Raw genomic sequence first — 22,501 nt, 5'->3', positions numbered from 1 at the left:
CCAGCTATAATATGGCCTTTTAGCATAGTCATTTTTTTTAATCTATAATTCAGCTATGCCCTCGTACTATAGTCCTTTTTTGTGGTGGTTAGTTTTTTTTCACGAGTGATATTACCGTACTTCACTTCAAGAATCCCAGTCTCATATCAGATTATGGGAAAAAAGGGGCAGAAGCGAAGGAAAAGTTTCCAAGCAACAGCGAATTGCGGCGGGCCGGCAAACGTCGTCGTCTGCTCCTGGTATGCCTCGAGAATTGGAATTTTCCCCAATTCAATTCAGTCAACTCGTGTGATTTGCGTGCATGCGAACTACCGATTCACTCTCTCAAACTAAACTACCGATTGATTGTTTTTTTAAATATCACTTAAATCCCTAGATAAGAAGGCGGCGCGGTGGTCTTATGCAACTTCACGGATAGACCCTTGGTTCTGAAGTTGTCGGCATGGGTCTCCCTGAAGTTGCTGAATTTGCTCGCAACTTCGCTGTGATGGTCAGAGTTCAAGGCCCCGTGAGTTTCTCAATCCATTCTTCACACACATATCACTGTGTATTATATCCATTATTCATTCAATCTTTCATTGAAGTCAACGCTTTTTTTTTTTTATGGTTTTGTTGCCTTTGATATTGAGATTCGGCCATTTGTTGTTTCCAAGTTTTGCGAATTTATTATTTTTGCTCAAAACTGTTTGATTTTTGTTGTCATAATATTTTTTTGTTCCTTGGTTCCTCTCAGGACCCGAAGGGTCTGAAGATGCGAAATCATGCTTTCCACCAGTATAAGTAAGTTCCAAGTCAATTCATATTAATGCTGCATAACTTGTTATGGTGTGGAATTGTTTCAATTGACTTGTATCGATGCATGAATGCTTGATGTAGAGTTAGATATATGCATTAACTAATTCAAGTAATATCTGTTGTGTTTCTGTGGACTTGTTAATTGAAATTTGAAGCAAAGTTTTCGATTTCTGTAGTTCTGGCAAAACTATGCTATCAGCTTCTGGAATGGTTTTTCCAGCATCCAGTAACTTGGAATTGTCAGAGAGCATCTTGGTCGTGACAGCTGCATCTGTGGTCGAACCATTTGTATCTCAGTCATACCAGGAAAGCAGTTCAGAGGTTTGATATATTCACATATATATATGTGCAGAAATTATGGTATATCAAAATTTTCAACTAGTGTCTTGGTTCATTCGGTTATCTCAGTTATTTTTCAATTTTGTAGAAGAAGCCTCGTTTGATACCAGGTGTTCAGATTGATATACTAATGGAGGTGCACAACTTTGTACTAGAGATATAATTTTTGAGTCAATCATGAGATGGTAGTACAATTTTAGCTGACATAGTTGTATGGGTTTTTTGATGATTAGGCAAAGTCTATGGTAGATGGCAACGTCGAGTCTTTACCCTGGCGTCCAGCTCAACTACTAAAGATGGTACACAATTATCTAGGACACTTGTTGTTAGATATTCTGAAGGTCTTAGGAACAATAAGTTACTAAGGTATTCAATATATAATCTTTTAGTAGTAAAACAAGTTGAGTGCATAAGTCATTCTTCAAGGATGCTGCTTTTTTTCAGACTTTTCATGCTCAATAACTAGTGCTTAGTTTTATCTAAATATTCGTCAACAAGAATTCCTGACAAAAGTGGTACGTATTCCTCTGAAGCTTGACATTCCACATGCATCTGCTGCTGTCCAATCTCTAATTGAAGCTTCTTGCGGTTCACCGGAACATAGTTGGGAAGTTGGTTGGTCTCTAGCCTCTCATAGCCGTCCTCAACATATTGACAGCTCCCACAAACAGGTGATTTCTTCACCTTTCTGTTAACATATAGTATTTGATAAAAACCAATATGGACAGTGATCTCCTGAAATTGTTTTTGAGACAAGAAATTGATGGATCAGAACTTCACTTTCATATTGTTTACAATTCTCATTTCAAGTTGATCTCTGGATTTTTGCTGCAAACCATGTAGCTCTTGAAATGCATAATAGATTCTATACCTTGACTTCTTCTGCAACAATAATGAAGCTCATAAACTTCATATCCACTCCATTGTCATGGGCAGGTAGGACTCTAACCTAAGCAAGTATAAAACCTGCAGTTGAAACCTTTCTGTATACTAGATTGCTAGTTATTCCAATTATTTGCCATGTTTTCCACTGGTGTAGCCACTGACACTGGCTTAATCAATGCATTTGAGGGTCTAGTTTTATGAAGCTAGTTATAATGCTTGATTAACACTGCAAGCTTCCACAAGATGAGCATCTTGCCTCACGAGACCTTTATGCCTGTGGGCTTCCAGTCCATCCTTTTCTGTCATGCTTAGATCGACTATTCTGAAAGTTTTTGACAATGTCACTTTGTTCTTTGAATTTCTGGACCTTAAAAATGAAAGATTGGCGTGCTTGTCTGGGAAAAGCATATTGATATTTGACAATATAGATGGTGTATTATGTAACAGGAACTATCAACTGCTGATTTCAGGTTGAGCAATCACCCTTCCAGAACCATTTGCCCATTGGGAGTATAGGATCAAGCAGTCCTAATCTCTTGGGTCAATCAGCTACAAGAATTGCCCTGCTAGAAGTTCCCTCCAAATTTTCTGCAGCTGTATGATTTTTATTCTTATACTTTCATATTAATATTGCATGCCCAGTACAAATGCTAAGTGGTCATTTTGCACCATCGTATCATTGAAAACCATTTCCTAGTTCTGATTGTAAAGGTCTTGATATGTTTTTTCCAGAATTCCCTGAAGGTGCAGAGATCTATTCCAAAGAGAGGTGATCTTCTTCTGGCGATGGGATCTCCTTTTGGCATATTATCCCCTCTACATTTCTTTAACAAGTAATTATTGCTTCCTTTTTATACTTGCTCCATGATTGTGCTTTGACTTTCCATACCATTCTATTAATTCATACCTGCCTGGAGTGGCATCTTCTTAAAGAATGATTTTTCCTGCACAATTGTGGCCCTATTATGTCTGTGAAACGGTTCTGTTTGTTGGATGTATAATAGTGCAATGTGTAGACGACCTTCAGCTTTAGGGTTAGTAATTGATAGAGTACACTTTGAATCTCAACTCTCAAGTAGTGATTGAGTGCCTGATTGCTATAACTTATAAATATAATCTCTATCTTTGTCTGCGTGCAGTATTTCAGTTGGGTCGATTGGCAACAGCTACCCACCCAGTTCTTCAACAAGTTCTTTATTGATGGCTGATATTAGATGTCTTCCTGGTGTGAGCAACAAGCTCGTCAAAGTTGTTCTTTGATTCTTTTATTTTTCTGATTCTGATAGCATTAACCTTGAATATCTCAGGAATGGAAGGTAGCCCAGTTTTCAGTGAACAAGCGCAATTGATTGGTCTTCTGACAAGACCACTGCGGCAAAAGATTAGTGGCACTGAAGTTCAGGTGTGCAGGATCATCTCTCTTCTCTTGTTTGTGCAGAACTTGTATTGGTCAGTCTTAGGGGAAGATACCATTTTTAGGATGTGCCTTGTACAGGCTAAGATTTAGGGGATGTTTGGCAACAACTTATAAGATTTTTTCAACATATTATAAGTTGTAAGATCTCAAGTGCTTATAAGTTGTTTAAGTGTGTGGATAGTTGAACTCACAAGCTAGAGAGAAAAAGCCCTAATTATAGAGAGAAAATCTTAATTAGAGAGAAAATCGAAGATACGTGAAATTGGAAAGGTATATGTTTGTAATAACAAAACAAAGTAAGCTGGGTCTAAGAACTTATATTTAGGGGGTGTTTTGTAAAGTAAATGTCATGCAAAAATAAGTTGGGGTTGAGGAACTATCTTTTGGAGAGATTATAAGCTATTTGAGTTTACTTTTACAGCTTATAAGTGGTTTAGGAGCTTAGTTTGCCAAACACTTTCCAAGAGCTTATAAGCTCCCAAACAACTTAAGTTGTTTAAAGAGCTTATAGGCTCAGCCAAACATCCTCTTAATTAGAATGAACCATGTCTATCGTATGAATACTGTAACTATTTCTATATATGTCTTTGGTTGACACTTAACAGATGGTGATTCCATGGGAAGCCATTGCCTCTGCATGCAGTGAGTTGCTGCTACAGAAGCCTCATAGTGCCTCAGACAGAGTCAATGCTGTTGAAACTTTAATACCCAAAGACTATGAACTTCCTAATCATTCTCATGAGCTGAGTCCATTTGGTTCTCGGATTTTGTCTCCAGTTGAGAAGGCTATGTCTTCGATTTGTCTTATCACCACTGATGATGGATCATGGGCATCTGGTGTTTTGCTCAATAAACAAGGTCTCGTACTTACAAACGCTCATCTCCTTGAGCCATGGAGATTTGGAAAAGCAGCTTCGACTAGTGACAGAAAGGAGAGGAGATCGGAGGTTTCTATTATTCCAAATGTTCATACGAGGCTTGAGACAATTAATATTGAAAAATCAAGTCAGAATCTGCTTGCTACAAATCTAAAAGCAGCAGACATTTCTTTGAAAAATGACGATGGACTTTCTCGATTCAGCTTGGCCAAAATAAATCACAGAAATATACGTGTGCGCTTAGACTTTATGGATCCCTGGATTTGGACTGATGCTACGATAGTCTATGTCTCCAAAGGCCCCTTAGATGTTGCACTACTGCAGCTTGAGATAGCTCCTGATCAGCTTTGTCCCATTTCCTTAGATGTTGATTGCCCCTCATCTGGATCGGAGGCATTTGTCATTGGGCATGGATTGTTTGGGCCTCGTTGTGGTAATATTTCTTCCCCACCTGTGCTTTCCTATTAACTATCTGATTGATGCTTATACAAAACTATACCTCATATGTTTTGATATCTTTGGCCTTGTTTTCCTAAGTAAATAAATTGGATGTTTATGTGGAGAAAGTGAATTGTACGTTGGCACATTAACGGCTCCTGTGGCTAGTTTTATGTGCTAGATCATTAATATATTTATTTAAATTTGTTGCTGGCTATGTTAGCTCTGTTAGCGTTCCTCAGTCCTCAATGAGGAGAAAAAGCTCATTGTGCGGGGCGCCACCTGGCACCTGGTAATTTTTTATGCTTTTGTTAAGAAAGGGCTACCCACTTATTTACAAGGTGAACAGCTTGACTTACAGCACAGCATGTTCATCACCACCAGTCTGGCCGGTGCATCATCAGCTGTGGGCTTGCCTGCTAATAATTCCATAGCCCAACAGGCTAAAATGAGAATTTCCTATTCCATTTTCTGGATTAAGACAATTTATAATACCCTTTGCATGTTTTGTTTTTCCTATTCATTGACTGTACTGCCAATCTTCTGCGTTGAGTTACAGCCCAGCGGTACATTTAGAAGCACATTATGTAGCAAGTAAATAGTCATTATAGTATTTGGTGCTGTATTTTTTTATTCTCAGTGTCACTTCTACATCCTGTTACCCTCAGTTAAGGTTTGGTAATTTTTAAAAAATTCAGATTTCCTTCCATCTGCTTGCCTTGGTGTGATAGCTAAAGTAATTGAAGCTGCTAGATCTCCAGAGACCAGATCCAGTAAACTGAACTCATGTGAGCGATTCCCGGCCATGCTTGAAACAACTGCAGCAGTCCATCCTGGCAGTAGTGGCGGTGCTGTTGTCAACTCAAATGGTTGCATGATTGGTCTTGTCACTAGGTATGTGTTCTTCATGGACAACTAGTATGTCAATGGGACACTTTTTCTCCAGCTAACAAGCTATGTTTATGACCTGCCAAAGGATCCGGAATAGGTCTCTTTCTTCTTTTCGTTTTCTCTTGAGATATGAAGTTTAAATCATTTTACAATTGCTACTGCATGTGACTACTGTCAATATTTGTTGAGTGGAAGTTGGTTTGAAGTCTGTATTGCCCTCATCATACTTTTATTCCTCCCCCCCCCCTTCTCTGATCTTTTTTATCTTTGCTTACGTTGTTGTTTGTATCTTAGATCGTTGGCCCTAAATTTTATTACTAAATTCTTTGCTAGCAATGCCAAGCACGGTGGAGGAACTGTCATACCACATTTGAACTTCAGCATCCCATGTGCAGCGCTAAAGCCCATCTTGAAGTTGGCTGAAGGTTATTTTTTTATCTACATTTGGTAGTACCAATTTGCATTCTTCATTCAATTTAAGAAACCAGCAATGGTAAAATGTGATGAACAATCCAAACCAATCAGTAGATATTGAAGAAAAATTGCTAGGGCGATCCTACTTGCTGTATACAATCTCTATCAAAGGCTATTATTTCCTGGATCATCTTTTGTGCTTCTTGTTAAAAAATGAGGTTACGAATTGAATTTGATGAAAACCCATTACTTATTCTTTTCCAGATATGCAGAATTTTGCGGTTTTAGAAGAACTTGACAAGCCTAACGAGCACCTTTCGTCTATATGGGCGTTGATGCCACCTGTATATCCCAAGCCAGAGCCTATACAGGATATACTGAAATTTCCTGCTGAGGACAAGGGTAAAGGTATAAAGGGTTCTCGTTTTGCCAAATTTATAGCTGACAGAAATGAGTTAATGAAGACGACAGCACAGCACAGGGTACCACCTACTGACCTTATACCAAGTAAGCTGTAATCGTTCAATGACTCTTCTTCAGCCAATGAAAGATGTTATACACTCTCATCGAAACAATAAATATTGCCAAATATTTGGAAACTTTATTTGTTGTAAATTGTAATTGATAAATTATGGTTAAGTTTGTCATCGGCTGTGGTGATCATACTTACTGGGATTAGTACTCGTATGTGGCAATGTTGATCTATTTAGATGATTGATGTAACAGTTATTGTCATTTGTTGTGCTTGATCCACAGAAAGATTTTGAGGTCTCTATTTATAGCTAAACATGCTTCACTTGAATCCATTTTTGAGGTCTCTGGAGAGAAAAGATTGCCTTCTCCAATGGTTACTAAATCAACGGCTCATCATCACTTGAATGAGATCCCGGGAAATGGTGACGACATTAATAGCATGAGAAGAGACGTTGGACTGAAGTCACTGTACCAAAGAGAAGAACCTCAAACTAACCAGAACCCAAAGATAAATTTTACTAGATCTAATCCCAAATTATTGCCTCCATCGCATCATACCAGAGTGAAGAGACGACGGCCATGGAGAACCACCACTACCGCTGTACTCATCATGTTTCTCCAGTCTAAGAGGCGAAGGAAGGAAAAACAATGAATGAGGGTGTTACAGCCAACTAGAGTTAGAGCATCCACAATAGGGACGGATGTCCCAGCGGATACCACAAAAACACTTCCTGCCACGTCATAAGGACATCTCACTGCATAATAGCGGACATCCCCAAGGGCATTCCGACGGACCAGCACAATAATAAAAATTCACAAATTAACAATCATGGAATTAAAATTTTGACACGAATACGGGAAAAATGCAACCATTTTATTTCAAAAAAAAGTATACATATTTAAATTAAAAAAAATACACAGTTCACCAAAAAAAAACCATCTCAAACAAAAAAACGATTCAAACAAAGTATATGTTATGCCTTGAATCAGAATCTGTATAGTTTGCCGCGAGCCGTATATATAGAGTCCGCAACGAGCCATATATATAGAGTTTAAAAAAAATTCAAAAATCGGGACGTCCGTCGTGTCATCGCAATAGCGGACGTTACGACGGACGTTCGCGCAAAGCCGCGGATACCTGATGTCCACCGGGGACGTCCGCGTCCGTCTCAAACGTCGCAATAGCGGACGACCGACACGCCGATCCGACGTCTGCTGTGACATCCGCTATTGCAGATGTTCTTACACCGGAATCTTAATATACAATCGCATGATATTGGTGTAATTCCATATCAGGTGGAAAGAATAACTTTGTTCGCAGATAAATCTAAATTTAAAAACCGTGTCGTATCATCGTGGGCTCGAACCCAAAACCTATTAAGTCACACAAAAGTATCAATCTTATTGATACTATCAGTTATAGCAAAAGCGTGCTAACCGTTTATAATCAGGGCACGAACACAATTCCACTAAAGCGCGCTAACCTTCTTTCTCAGCTGCCGACCTATCTCCACCGCCGCTCCTCCGCCGCAGGAGTTTTATCAACCGTGAGAATTTGATTGCGTAGTGATGAATCCGCGAATTTCTGATGTTAGTAAATGCAGGTAGAGAATAAAGATCACGACACAATGAATTTACGTGGTTCGATTTACTGAGGTAAATCTACGTCCACGGGAAGAAAAGAGGGCAGAGTTGTATTGCTTGATCTGTTTTCTACAGCTTACAATACAGACTTGCTATTTTATATTTGATCTCTAGAGAGCGAGAGAGTCTAACCCTATCTATCTGATCTAGGTTCTATTTATACATTGAACCAGATCGTGGCATGCAGCACCATTTACTAGGTAGTGGATGTCGTGGAGATCGTGGCGATCTTGCATGGGTCCACTATCCTGCATGAGTTAATGACTGCTTGACACCACTAAATAGATCGTGGGTGTAGTGGAGGTGGAAATCCTGCATGAGTCCACTATCTCCTAGTTCGGTCGAATACTGAGACCGAACTGCTGAATTATTGCCGAGCAGCTTTTGCCGATCTGAGAGTAGAGCTTGATGCCGACCTGAGAGCAGAGTTTGATTGGTTGGCTTTTACCGAGCTGTAGGCTGGGGCCGAACTCTTTGGTTGTGCCGAACTGAACTCTTTAGTCATGCCGGACTGATACTCTTTAGTCATGCCGAACTGATACTCTTTCTTGGGCTTTAGGCTGATGGGCTTGTTTAGTACGTACTCCATCACTACCCCCCCCGAAAAGCGAAGTGAATCACTTCGGCATTCTGGATAAAGGTACGGGGTAAGTTGATGTTTGTCCTCGGCCTGATGAAGTGAACTCTTCTTTGACCGGACTTGGTTTGTGTCCTAATTTGGCGAGTTTTATCGCTCGGATCGGACTTTCCGTTGTCCTAATTTGGGGATCGGACTTTCCCTTGTCCTAATTCGGCGAGTTTTATCGCGTGGATCGGACTTTCCCTTGTCCTAATTCAGGCAAGTTTTATCGCGTGAATTGGACTTTTGTTGCAGTTCGTTTCAGACGAAGTGCTTGATTTTTAAGCCGAATTGTGGTCTTGTATCCTCTTTAGAAGCTTGGACTTCACAATCGTTGGCTTATTGCAGTTCGTTTCAGACGAAGTGCTTGATTCTTAAGCTGAATTGTGGTCTTGTATCCTCTTTAGAAGCTTGGACTTCACAATCGTTGGCTTATTGCAGCTCGTTTTAGACGAACTGCTTGTTTAAGCTGAATTGTGGTCTTGTATCCTCTTTAGAAGCTTTGACTCACAATCGTTGGCTTGTATATGTTCTAAGAAGGGGATCAGCCTTCGAAGAACAAGATACCTCAGTAACATTTGTAAGAGACGACACGCACAGAGACAGACAAAACACACAGACAAAACGCACAGAGACAAATAAAGACCAAGCAAACCAAATAAAGCACATTGGCCGAACAGGACTCAAGACTGACTGACCGGACTGTCTCTTACAAATGGAACTTCTTGAGGTTGGAAATGTGCCATGTTCGGGGTACCTGTTCTCCTGACATGTGAGCCAATTTGTAAGACCCTTTGCCGAGGACTTCTGACACCCGATACGAACCTTCCCATGTGGGTTCGAGCTTGCCCAGCTTTTCTGCTCGGCTTACTTCGTTGTTTCTCAAGACGAGATCTCCCACTTGAAATTGCAGCTTCTTCACCCTTTGGTTGTAATACCGGGCTACTTGCTCCTTGTACTTGGCTGCTTTTATGCATGCCAATTCTCTTCTTTCTTCGGCAAGATCTAGCTCGGCTCTCAGTCCGTCGTCATTCATTTCTGCTGAGAAATTTAGAGTTCGGGGACTGGGTATGCCGATCTCCACCGGAATCACGGCTTCAGTGCCGTACACAAGACTGTACGGAGTTTCACCGTTGGAGGTTGTGGGTGTAGTTCGGTAGGACCATAGGACTTGAGGGAGATTTTCTACCCATTGTCCTTTGGCTTGTTCTAACCGAGCTTTTAACCCTTTCACCAGGATACGATTTGTTACCTCCGTTTGTCCGTTTGCTTGTGGATGAGAGACCGAAGTGAACCGCTGTTGAATATTCAGCTCTTGGCACCAATTCTTGAACGTCTTGTCGGTGAACTGAGTCCCGTTATCCGAGATGAGGATGTGGGGTATGCCAAATCGGCACACTATGTTCTTCCAGACGAAATCCAATGCCTTCGAGCTCGTTATCGTAGCTAATGGTTCAGCTTCCACCCACTTCGTAAAGTAGTCCACGGCAACGATTAGGAATTTCATTTGCCGAGGAGCTTGAGGAAGTGGTCCCACTATGTCTATGCCCCATTGCATGAAAGGCCAAGGGCTTTGCATAGTGTATAGATCGGTCTGCGGCATCTTTGGGACATTTGCATGAATTTGGCACTTCGGGCATGTCTTGACGAGCTGCACTGCTTCTTGTACCAAGGTTGGCCAATAATATCCCCATCTTAGAACTTTTTTAGCTAAAGCTCTGGCTCCGATGTGGCTACCGCACGATCCTTCATGAACTTCTCTGAGGATGTAGTCCGTCTCTTCTGGTCCTACGCACCGTAATAACGGCTGAAGGTAGGACTTTATGTATAAGATTCCTCCATGAAGTTCGTACCGAAGTGCTCGGCATGTGATTTTCCGAGCTTCTCTCTTATCCTCGGGCAGTTGTCCTTGATCTAGATACTGTAAGATCGGCGTCATCCAGTTCGGCGAGCTGGATACTGAATGTACCTCGGCTTCATCAATGCTTCGATGCATTAATTCTTCCGCCTTTGAGCTCGGATCTGAGGCCAACTTACTTAAGGTATCTGCTCGGCTATTTTCCGCTCTGGGAATGCGGATTATTCGAAAATAGGAGAAACTTCGGCTGATGCTTTGCGCTTTGTCCAAATACTTCTTCATTCTCTCGTCACGAGCTTCACTTGTACCCAACATGTGATTTACTATGACTTGTGAATCACAATGGACTTTGAGAGATTTGACGAGCAGACTTTGCGCTAACTGGAGTCCGGCCAGGAGGGCTTCGTACTCGGCTTCATTATTAGTAGTGGGGAATAGGAACCGAAGTGAGTAGGTTACTTCGTGTCCGTCGGGAGCGATAAGCAGAATACCAGCTCCACTTCCCGTTTTATTCGAAGCTCCATCTACGAATCCGCTCCAGCAGTCCGGCGGCTCTTCTTCGGATTCCAAGGGCTGTGCTAGTTCGGCATTGGCAGAATTTTTCTGTTCGGCAATGACAGGGATTGCTTGATCGAACTTGGCCTCTGCAAGAAAATCTGCCAAGGCTTGTCCCTTGATGGCTTTTCGAGGTAGGTACTCGATTGAGTGTTCTCCCAGCTCTATGGCCCATTTGGCGATTCTGCCTGATGCTTCTGGTTTGGTCAAAACTTGCCGAAGAGGCAGATCGGTTAAGACGCATACCTTGTGAGCATAGAAGTATGGCCGCAGTCTCCTTGCTGCATTTACTAACGCCAGAGCAATTTTTTCCAGAGGTTGATACCTTGTTTCTGGACCTCTTAATGCTCGGCTTGTAAAGTAGATGGGAAACTGCTTTAGGCCTTCTTCTCGTACAAGCACCGCGCTAATGGTTTGATCGGATGCCGCTAAGTATAAGAAAATCACTTCGGCATCTGTTGGAGCAGAGAGAATAGGAAGCTCGGCTAAATAACTTTTGAGCTCGTCAAAAAGCCTTTTTCTGCTCTATGACTTCAGAGATGATTTAGTCTTCCCGGCAGGGAGAGCGTCAATAGTTAGGATTACTCCATCATATTGCGGCTCGTTATCGTCTTCGGGATCCTGTTGCCTTTTCGGATCCTGAGGAGCGCAGTTCGCACCTCCCTGCTTTTTGTTCCTTTTCGGCTGCTTGCTTTGGTATTTTTTTAACGTCCCTGCTTTCACAAGGGCATCAATACCTGCAGCCAAATGTCGGCACTCCTCGGTATCGTGACCGTAGTCTTGATGGAAGGAGCAATATTGATCCTGAGGTCGGCGCGCGGCCGATTTCGTCATCCGCCTTGGCTTTTCGAACATATCGGAATGCAGTTCGAAAATTTCCGCTCTTGACTTGTTCAATGGTACGAACTGAGCGGGCGGCTTCTCAGGATTGAGACGTGGTCCCAATCTGCCTTGTACCGGTGCCCTTTGAATTCTTTCAAAAGGAGTTCGGCGAGGAAACCTCTGATCGCTATGATCGGGCTTTTTTTCGTCTCCTCTAGATGAGCTGTCTAAAGACCGTTTTCGACGGTCTGCCTCATCGGCACGGGAGAACTGGTCCGCAATGTCCCACATCTCTTGAGCTGTTTGCGGACTGCATTCCACGAGCTTTCTGTAGAGAGCTCCGGGCTGGATTCCATTTTGGAATGCCGAAATGACAAGTAGATCATTGAGATTATCTACTTGTAGGCATTCCTTATGGAATCTCGTCAGGAAGTCGCTGATCTTTTCGTCGCGACCTTGACGTATAGAAAGCAGCTGAGCCGAAGTAATTCGGGCTTCCGCTTTCTGAAAGAACCTCCTGTGGAAAGCATCCATTAGATCTCGGTAGGATCTAATGCTGCCTTGAGGAAGGCTGTCGAACCACCTTCTGGCGTTCCCGATGAGCAGCTCGGGGAACAGCTTGCACATATGGACCTCATTGAGACCCTGGTTCGCCATATTATACTGATAGCGTCCCAAGAAGTCATGAGGATCCACTAGCCCGTCATAAGTCATTGACGGTGTCCGGTAGTTCCGCGGCAAAGGAGTTCGGGTGATATCGTCCGAGAACGGAGTCTTTAATGCTTCGTACATGGCGAACCCGACATCTCTTCGGTATGGAGGAGAAGGAGTTCTCCTGTGGTTCCGGTACCGAGGAGGAACAGGAACATGTCGGGGTTGAGGATTCTTTCTCCTGGAAGACACGTCACTACTGCGGTAGTGACTTTCATGTCTGGATGAGGAGGGAGAATCCGCCGTTGTCTTCTCCGGCTGTTGGCTCTTCTGCAGGAAGGTTAAGAACTCCTCCTGCTTCTCGGCTAAGAACAGCTTGACAGCTTCATTTAAATCGGGCTGCTGGGAAGACTCGGTGCGATCTCTCCTGGAGTGGCTTGTTCCTTCTTCGTGAGAACCGGAGGTAGATGTCTCCCGAGGCCGTTTTTCAGACCTGCGAGCTGGACTAGCTTCCTCACGGTTATCACGAACGGTATTACGGGTAGTGTGTGATCTGGTATACATTTTTTTGGGGTGGAAAAAGGGTCAAAAATTCGCTTTATCACAAATTTGGTTCTCTGTTTCCCACAGACGGCGCCAGTGATGAATCCGCGAATTTCTGATGTTAGTAAATGCAGGTAGAGAATAAAGATCACGACACAATGAATTTACGTGGTTCGATTTACTGAGGTAAATCTACGTCCACGGGAAGAAAAGAGGGCAGAGTTGTATTGCTTGATCTGTTTTCTACAGCTTACAATACAGACTTGCTATTTTATATTTGATCTCTAGAGAGCGAGAGAGTCTAACCCTATCTATCTGATCTAGGTTCTATTTATACATTGAACCAGATCGTGGCATGCAGCACCATTTACTAGGTAGTGGATGTCGTGGAGATCGTGGCGATCTTGCATGGGTCCACTATCCTGCATGAGTTAATGACTGCTTGACACCACTAAATAGATCGTGGGTGTAGTGGAGGTGGAAATCCTGCATGAGTCCACTATCTCCTAGTTCGGTCGAATACTGAGACCGAACTGCTGAATTATTGCCGAGCAGCTTTTGCCGATCTGAGAGTAGAGCTTGATGCCGACCTGAGAGCAGAGTTTGATTGGTTGGCTTTTACCGAGCTGTAGGCTGGGGCCGAACTCTTTGGTTGTGCCGAACTGAACTCTTTAGTCATGCCGGACTGATACTCTTTAGTCATGCCGAACTGATACTCTTTCTTGGGCTTTAGGCTGATGGGCTTGTTTAGTACGTACTCCATCACGTAGTTAGTACAATCGAGACGATGATACTGTCCAATGCGGTTTCTCATAGATTAGTCTCAAGATTTTGAGTTTCTGGAATGAGAGAGTGTTCATATAAGAGTATACAGAAATGGGGGAGAATGCGGGTTTTGTGTCGGGTTACAAGGAGTATGTTGCCGGTATGCTGGCCGGAGTTGCCACTGTCATTGTTGGTCATCCATTCGATACTGTCAAGGTCCCTCTCTCCCTCACGCACACGCACACGCACATTTCTTAATCGTTTGAGATTGCTTTCTGGATTAACATCCTGGTGTTTGCGACCCAATTTTGTGATGACTTGCTAGTTGAGAACTGATCCTTTAGTAATTTTGTTTAGTAGAGAGATTAGATAATATCTAAGCTGAATGAAATAGTTTTGAATATACTTGGTTTGCCGAGAATTGATCTCTTTGAACGAGTTAGCATTTAAAATATACACAGTTGTTCTTTGTATTCAACCTGCAAAAATACTAATGACAATCAGAGTTCGAAATTTAGGAGTTCGATTATTTTCAATTGGCTGAAATACACATTCTTGCTGCCGTTAGTTCACCTTTGGATTTTTTTTACTGGCCTTGTAGTCAGTCATAGATGGATTTAATTCGGGATATATCCTCACATTATTGTTTTTCTTGATTGGATGGTTTTTGGTGTTACTTGACCAATAGCCTACAATCATTATCCTGATATTGTATACTTCCTATCAAGTGTTCATATCAGTAGTGTTTCTGATAAATACAATACCGCCAGCCAATTCCTTTGAGCAATTTATGCCGAGAACAATCACAGAAACTGTCTTAGTTGTGAATTAAATTAACATGCCTTTCTGACTACCTTTTATGAGTGATTGGAGGTACTTTATGAATCGCACAAGCACCACTATTATTTAGGAGAACTTGAGGGTAGTCCATCATTTGGTACCTATTTTTTTTGTCCTTGTTGATCTGTATTAGCAGGTGAAGCTGCAAAAACATAATACTGAAGCTAATGGGATCAAGTACAAGAATGGTTTGCACTGTACTACAAGAATATTGAAGACGGAAGGAGTATGCCTCTTGAATCCCTGTGAGAGACCTTTATTTTTGATTTACACATTTCAAAGTTATTTACTTATTTTTGAGTTAGCATGCTATGTGGCTGAAGATTCTCTTTATTTTTCTAGTATTGATTCCCCTATTCACCGGAGTTATCTCAAGCAGTAAAGTTAGTCCACCCAATAAAAATTCTTAGTGCACCCTGTTGTTATCATAATACCACAAATTCATTTCATTGCTTCAACTTCACTGCTTGGTATGTCATGGTCTCATATCATGTTCTAGGTGATTCATGGGTTTGATGCAAGTTGTCTAGGTTAGTATTTGCTTCTTTTTTGTATGGCCAATTCTTTTTATTTTGACAGGTGAAAGGGCTCTATCGTGGCGCAACGTCTTCTTTTGTGGGAATGGCCTTTGAAAGTTCACTAGCCTTTGGAATATATACCCAGACAAAACACTTTCTTCAGGTTTGTTATGCTAATATATGTTGAATCTTGTAGAACAGTAAAATATAGAGACATAGTTGAGAAAGTAGTTGTATATATCATTAGTAAACATAGGCCACATATATATAATACAAGAAACTAAGCTAGGCTATGTTACATAACCGATGTGGGATAGAATTCATATACTATATTAACACTCCCCCTCAAGCTGGATCATATATATTGATCAAGTCCAGCTTGGTACAAAGTTCTGAGAAACGCTTCACAGGCAACGGTTTTGTGAAGATATCAACAACAACTACTACTCTGCCTTGCAGCTCTACTTATGCAACAGCTGCAACTACTACTACCCTATAGTTTCGGCTACTACTATTGCTGCCGATGTTTGAGGAAAAATATTTTTGAGAACTTTGTACCAGTAATATGGGTAGAGGCACCTGAATCCAACCTCCAAGACTTACCAGGAGATACAGCAAACGCAGCTACAGAGGTAGCATCAGTAGTAGATGAAGAACTTGGCGCCTTAATGGTGGTTTCGATAGGCGGTCTAAAATCAGATATGATAAAAAGAGACTGTAGCAGGAGGACAACAGCAGTAGGAGGAATAGAATAATAGCTGTAGTAGTAGAGCAGCAGGCAGATAGCAAAGCAGCAGAGCAACAGTAGCAGACAGATAACAATTGCAATTACAGCATGCAACAAATAACAATTGCAATTACAGCATGCAGATAGCAACAGTAGCAGACAGATAACAAAGATAACAATTGCAGACAGATAACAATTGCAGGCAGTAGAGCCGGAGCAGAATTGAGCAAGTAGAACCGGAGCAGAATTGAGCAGCAGTAGCAAATAACACAGAATTGAGCAGCAGTAGTAGCAGATAACAGTTGCAGGCAGTATAGCAGAGTAGTGGAGAAGGGGCAGAACAGAGCAGCAGTAGCAACGGAGGCGGAAAAAAACCTAAATTTCGAAACCCTAATTTTCATTTTTTTTAACATAGTGACGGAATCGAATCTGCTCTGGTACCATGTAAAACAGTAAAATATAGAGATAGTGGAGAAAGTAGTTGTATATATCATTAGTAAACATAGGCCACATATATATAGTACAAGAAACTAAGCTAGGCTATGTTATATAACCGATGTGGGATAGAATTCATATACTATATTAACAAATCTTACAGACATCACCACCACCATTCATGCTTTAGAGTGCTCTGATGCTTAATTGCTGATGATGCTGAAAAGTAGCTAAGTTACAACTTTACAGGTTGCTTATATGAATACTCTCTCGCATGTTTCATTTTGATTTTTGGGGTACAACAACACAAAGTGGAAAGCCACAGCTTCGTGCCATAATTCCTTCAGGAGCTTTTGCTGGAGGTGTTGTTAGCTTTATACTCTGCCCATCCGAGCTGGTAAAGGTAAGTGAAAGTCAGAAGCTTGACATTTCTTTATGAGATGGTCACATCATTGGTGTGATTGTGGGATTTTCAGTGTAGAATGCAAGTTCAAGGCGCTGACTCTTTCCTTCAAAGTACAAGTCGGTACAGCAGTCCGATCGATTGTGCCCTTAAAACTGAAAAGCGAAGGGGTGAGAAACATGATACTCAGTTGATATAATACAGTGAATTACTTTCTAGCTGAGATAATTTCACCTCAGCTTACAGGCATTTTCCGTGGAGGAGGTGCCACGTTTCTTAGAGAATTTATTGGAAATGCTGTCTTCTTTAGCACCTATGAGTACATGAGCTATTACATGCATAAACCACTCAGGAATGCCTCCTCTGATCTAACACATGTGATTGATGTTGGAGTTGGAATTTTTAGTGGCGGGCTTGGTGGGATAGCCGTAAGTGTTCCAATTAATTGCTCTTTCTGACTTTGTGGCTTTACTTTTATGTTTTTCTATGTTAATCTGCACCATCCAATTTTGCTTCTAACTTCTTTAATCATTTCTGCAAATGTTAGTGTTGGTCTGCTGTTCTACCGTTAGATGTTGCAAAGACCATAATCCAAACTTCAACGGACAAAAACCATACAAGAAATCCAGTCCAGGTTCTTGAATTGGTATGCAAGTTATTATAGTTATGCAACAAGGTTCTGTTTCAGGTAGGCCGTACATTAGCAATAAAGGTATAATTCTTTCACACTGATAGATTTATCGGAGATCTGGAATCAGAGGATGCTATACAGGACTTGGTCCTACAATCGTTAGAGCCTTTCCCGCTAATGCTGCTGCTATTGTCACATGGGAACTGGCTATGAAAATTCTGGGGATCAAGCATGATTAAGCCTGGTGTGCGTTCTGAGGACATAATTGCTGATTATATTTCTGGTTACTCTAAAAGAGATGGTGCTACTCTTTTATCGGTACTAAGTGTGATTCCACCAAGATTACTCCCAATATTGCACAATAGTGTCAAAGTCATCTGATAAAATTTACATGCAAAATCTATTATGGTCCAATTATACTCGGCTTATCAATGATTGAAGCTTGATTTTGTTGTATTGGATTGTTTGACATTTTTTGGTTGGATCAGTTTGTACTAGAAAGGACTAAGAATATATCATGGACAAATGCATATCAAATTCTGTTCTGGATGTGTTCAATTCAACATATTATTTTCTTTTTATTCTTTCATATTGCAGTCTCTAAATTTTGATAGATCAGATGGTCTTTTAAATCCGTTTTAACCAAAAACTTGTTGGTTGGACTATGGAGTTGCTCTCATTTATACTTTGCCTTTTCAAGATAGGGATTTTCGTAACAAATCTCCGTGTTTCCATTAACTTCTCTAAATGTTACTAATGTTTTTGGTTGTCTTGGAAGTTTGAACTCTACGCTTGTCCATGTTATGACATACGTGAATCAGACATTCTAAACATTTGTATAAAATGTGTTCTTCAGTTGATAACATATGGATTCGATAGTCAAAGCACACAGTTGCTACTTTGTCAAATTCCTGGACATTATTTTGTGCAAGCTACACTTTTTCATGTGTTATATATGAGATTTTCTATAAGGCTTAAAGGCACGGACAATGAAAAAGGTATAATGTGTTTCAGCCATTTTCATGGATAATTGCAACAGAGGTCGGCATATGGAGGCCTTTTTGGCAGGAACCCAGTCCTTAACTCATGCTTATATGGCTGGGGCTAAACTGTGCTTACTAGAATTATGTCAAGAAGGGCCAACAATCAAGAATTACTAACCACAGCTCAATGTTTAAAAGTCTTTAAATATTGTCACATGGATTGGAGTTATTTTTAGCAGCATTATTCTGTGGTTAAGAACAAGGGAAGATTGCAGCACAGCCCATATGATTTTATGAGCATGTGATTTCAAAATTTTCACTTTTACTTGATTCTTTTTGCATACTCTGTACTTTTGTTGATGAAGATTAATTCTAGTATATATTCTTTAAAAGATTTGCGGGTGTGGAAGTATTTCTGAGTCCTTATGATGGTGTGATTATGAATATTGGTTGTATCTCTTATTCAGGTTGTGCTCATATAATCTTATCACTGTTCTAGAAAATAGTTGCCTGCAATGTTATTAAATATCTGGCGCCATTGCATGGCGGGTGGTTTCAGGCAAAATGCCATCGCCAAGAGCTGCCATGAAACTTTTTAATGGCGACCGCCATTTGCCGCCACGAGTGAGGCGCCATGGCAATAGTTGCCCACTTGCCTGTTAAATTTCTTAATTTTGTGCTTGTATTTAAAATTATGTTTCTATTAGTATAATTTTATATATCCTATTGGAAGCCTGGTATAAGTTAGAGAAAAAGGTGTATCAGCTTGAAGGTAATTTACTTGTGATTGCAGGCAGGTACATGTGATTGCTAGTATTTCTGTCCTGGATTATTGCCAAGACATTGAGGTATGATTTGTTATGATATCTTATTTCAGACATCACCTTTGGAAGAAGCATAACAGCACTCAGGGAAATCTTAATAACATCAAGTCCTTGGTTTGATATTGAGGATCTATGTCTCAACTCATTTTCTGAAACCAAGCTTAGGAATGTACATGATAAGTTCTAGATCTCATACATCACTTATTGGCTGTAGAAGTTAGGTAATTGATAGGTCTAAAAGATCAAAGTAAAGATAAATAAAGCTTCCTTGGGTGGCATGGCACATATGTTGCCAATACCAATCAAACAACAAGGGCAAGAAATGGTTTCAAAATATTTGACTCATACAGAATGAGCTGGTTCTTCATGGAAAGAAATCCAGCAATTGACAGAAGATAGAGAGCACACTGAATCCTCAGGAGTAGGGCCCATTATAAGGCCATCCTCATCAATCTGGATTGAGTGAATTTCAGTCCTCTAGAGACTAAATTATTTGATTACATCTCCTTTTAGTGAGAATCATATGAACTCTTGCGCCGTCGCTCATTGTGCCCTGCCAAACGCCTGCGGCAACTTCTTTTAGCTTCATCAAACTCTGATAGTTCGTGAAACCTGCACATGATGGTGAGAGAGTGAATACTGAATAGGATGCACATATTGTATCTTATTTTCTTCATACAAATGTTTTTCTATCCTGGCTAAGTTTGGCATCAGACTGTCCTTGACAATTCATGAGGTGTTTGTTTTTACAGCTGAGGATTATAGAATATAGGGTACCATGGCGGCATGACCCTAGATAAACATATACTGTTATAAGTAGCATGATCTATAGGTTTTTCTGAATCAAAAGTTTTTCTTTAGTACACGCCTGTTAACTTTCGCAGCTAGATGCGCTAGATTTTGAGTTCTACTGCACAGAATAAGTCTTGCTGAATCTACCACTTCAAATGATTATAACTCTTCTCTGCAGAACTGTGGTCTTACTACCTAGATTCTTTTCATATATTCCTCTAGTGTGCTGCATCCAATTGTACGAATTGAGCAGTACATGATTTGCCACTATCCATACCAGGACAACTGAAACAAAAGCTCATGTTTTTCTATCCTTATGATATGTACATGTATGCATATAACTCAACTTAATTGCAAATTTAGGAACAAACCTGCTACACTGTTGGCAGAAACGCTGTCTTATGCCAGAAAGAAGAACCACTGCAGCCTTGGCATGAAATTCACAAACTTTATGTCGACGATGATAAGGCTTGGCATCAGTCATATCAGCAGTGCAGTCTTCTGCCTGACAAGAACGCTGTGTCGATCCTCCTGCACTAGATACTCTTCTTTTGGAGGGAGTCAATGCTCCTTGTTTCTTGTTATCTTCTCCGATGTCTTCGTCATCTTCACCGTCCTCGTCGAATTCAGTTTCCTGGATGATCCTTTTCCCTACTTCCTTGTTGGTTTCCATTCTTTAGGCGTAGAATCCTGGAGAGTGAATGCCCGGAGAATAGTAACCAGATGACAAAAGTGAAACAAGGTGAATAAGTCAAGCTTGACTGGTTGAAGAGAGAGCAGAAATAGGCCAGGACCACAGGTACTGATGCCATCTTTTCCCTTTTCTTTTTTCCTTGAATGCGTAGTCTAAATTTGTACAAAAAATTTTGGTGTTAAAGCATGCTAAAGTGAGTGATGGTAGGGGTCATTTGCAACCCTATTGATGTAAAAGATAGATAAATTTGAGACCACTCTTAATCTTTCGATAAAACTCTTTTATGTGACCCTACATCAATTTCTTGATATAAAGCTTGGACTGTACAACTCATCTGTCTATACATGTATTTATCACGTTTTTCTGTTCTTGTAAAGTTTATCCTAGCCAATCATGAATCGGTTCAACTCCAGAGGTGTTTCTAAGGTATTTTCATACCATAGCCTTTTCTGATCTGTGACGGTTAAATTGTGTACCTCACACGATTAATACCATGTCACTCTGTGGATCATTTTCAAGCTCTCGGTTTCTTCCTCGTTATTACCCTAGATTAGTATAAATAAGAAATGAATATGGTACTGAAAAATAGCTTGTGCGTTAAATTATTATTATTTGTTTTGGTGGTCGTTGTCCAAGAGGGTTCCCCACATTGTATTGTTAGGTTCTTTGGCTGGAAAGTGGGAAGTTCAATAATTATATATTTTACTCCCCACTCATATCCAGACACGTGTTTTCCCACATGAAGTTTTGGATGCTGGGAGCCAATGAATTTGAAGCAAAGTGGGGACTTGGCTATTTTTGTTGTGAAAGTAGTGAGTTTCAATTCAATGTCTTGGTACATATATTATTAAGTTTTGTTAGGTCATAAAGTTGTGGGTACTGTGTGGAGTATTTGTTTTGGTCCACATTTGTACAAGGACAGCTGTTTAGCTTGTGCTACGTCCAAATCTTTGATTTTTCTTGTGATGGACGGTGCAATAGTTGCATTGTTTTGTCGAACAAAGATTTATTACTGTGGTGGAGGATAAAAAGTGGGGATTTTAGTTACGGGTTCTTGGTTGGGTGCCAGGTTTATCAATAGGCAGTGGGCCCCACAGGAAAACAGAGGCGACGCGATGCGAGTTCAGCATGTACACTGTGAGAGTATGGTGCTCGTGTCCGCTGCGCAACTGGGCGACACGGCCACAGTTTTGGGGTATGGTCGTGCCTTGGCCATTTTAGAGTCAGTTGTTCAAGTAGGCAGGATCTTAGGAGTCTAGCCTAATCTAAGCATGATTGTCTTCTCTTTTATTACTCTCTTGGTCTAGTAAAGTTTGCCACATTTTAACAAGATACGATTTAAAGAATTGTAATGAAAACTGGGTTAAAATGTTAGCGGAATGTGAGTATTACTTTTGTATATTAGTTTTATAATAAAATGTGAGGGAGAATGAGTTGGTGAAATGTGTGGTCCACTGTCAAAAATGATAAAAGTGAAATGAGGCAAACGGAAATGGAACTATGTGACAAACTTTATAGGATAGAGGGAGTATATGTGATTTAGTCATGAAATAATGAAATGTTAAGTTTTACAATTTATTTGATTGTAATGAATCCCACTTCAGTATTTGGTATGACTATGTTGCTTCTTTGAGTGTCTTGTGTAAAACACATCCACTATGAATCC

The 22,501-nt window shown here is 40.7% G+C and overlaps 2 protein-coding genes, 1 long non-coding RNA gene and 1 pseudogene across 4 annotated transcripts; 3 read left to right on the top strand and 1 right to left on the bottom strand.

Annotated features, from left to right (window-relative positions):
• The first annotated feature begins 89 nt into the window (after positions 1-89).
• On the top strand, positions 90-6,792 carry LOC121741890 (glyoxysomal processing protease, glyoxysomal-like). Of its 2 annotated transcripts, XM_042134826.1 has the most exons (15): positions 90-239; positions 377-508; positions 734-780; positions 972-1,116; positions 1,223-1,270; positions 1,368-1,433; positions 1,668-1,805; positions 2,490-2,615; positions 2,752-2,852; positions 3,159-3,244; positions 3,327-3,421; positions 4,042-4,747; positions 5,451-5,646; positions 5,977-6,068; positions 6,322-6,792. In XM_042134826.1, exons 2-15 carry the CDS (start codon positions 443-445, stop codon positions 6,573-6,575), a joined length of 2,166 nt encoding a protein of 721 aa, XP_041990760.1. In that variant the 5' UTR covers positions 90-239; positions 377-442; the 3' UTR covers positions 6,576-6,792. The 2 variants fall into 2 exon arrangements, with proteins under 2 accessions (XP_041990760.1, XP_041990761.1); XM_042134827.1 differs by lacking the exons at positions 1,223-1,270; positions 1,368-1,433.
• A 7,261-nt stretch (positions 6,793-14,053) lies between these two features.
• LOC121741904 lies at positions 14,054-19,651 on the top strand (annotated as a pseudogene).
• Positions 19,598-21,131, bottom strand: LOC121741902 (squamosa promoter-binding protein 1-like). Its single transcript, XM_042134855.1, has 2 exons — positions 20,513-21,131; positions 19,598-19,961 (listed from the first exon to the last, which is right to left on the bottom strand). The coding sequence occupies exons 1-2, from the start codon at positions 20,812-20,814 to the stop codon at positions 19,859-19,861; spliced, it is 405 nt and encodes a 134-aa protein (XP_041990789.1). The 5' UTR covers positions 20,815-21,131; the 3' UTR covers positions 19,598-19,858.
• LOC121741905 lies at positions 20,806-22,271 on the top strand. The gene is made up of 2 exons (XR_006037947.1): positions 20,806-20,940; positions 21,905-22,271. It is a non-coding gene; the product is annotated as an uncharacterized LOC121741905 (long non-coding RNA).
• Positions 22,272-22,501: the final 230 nt, after the last annotated feature.

The sequence above is a fragment of the Salvia splendens genome, chromosome 7 (genome assembly GCF_004379255.2).
Source record: "Salvia splendens isolate huo1 chromosome 7, SspV2, whole genome shotgun sequence".
In the NCBI taxonomy this organism is placed as follows: Eukaryota; Viridiplantae; Streptophyta; class Magnoliopsida; order Lamiales; family Lamiaceae; genus Salvia; species Salvia splendens.
The sequence above is the reverse complement of the archived record's forward strand: the minus strand, read 5'-3'. Positions and strand labels throughout refer to the sequence as shown.

Excerpts from the sequence above, each read along its gene's own strand:
- LOC121741890 (XM_042134826.1), top strand. The coding sequence starts at position 443 with ATGGGTCTCCCTGAAGTTGCTGAATTTGCTCGCAACTTCGCTGTGATG. Across the intron at positions 509-733 it reads TGGTCAGAGTTCAAGGCCCC|GACCCGAAGGGTCTGAAGAT; the intron begins GTGAGTTTCTCA and ends GGTTCCTCTCAG. Across the intron at positions 4,748-5,450 it reads ATTGTTTGGGCCTCGTTGTG|ATTTCCTTCCATCTGCTTGC; the intron begins GTAATATTTCTT and ends TAAAAAATTCAG.
- LOC121741902 (XM_042134855.1), bottom strand. The coding sequence starts at position 20,814 with ATGGAAACCAACAAGGAAGTAGGGAAAAGGATCATCCAGGAAACTGAA. Across the intron at positions 19,962-20,512 it reads TTCTGCCAACAGTGTAGCAG|GTTTCACGAACTATCAGAGT; the intron begins GTTTGTTCCTAA and ends CATCATGTGCAG.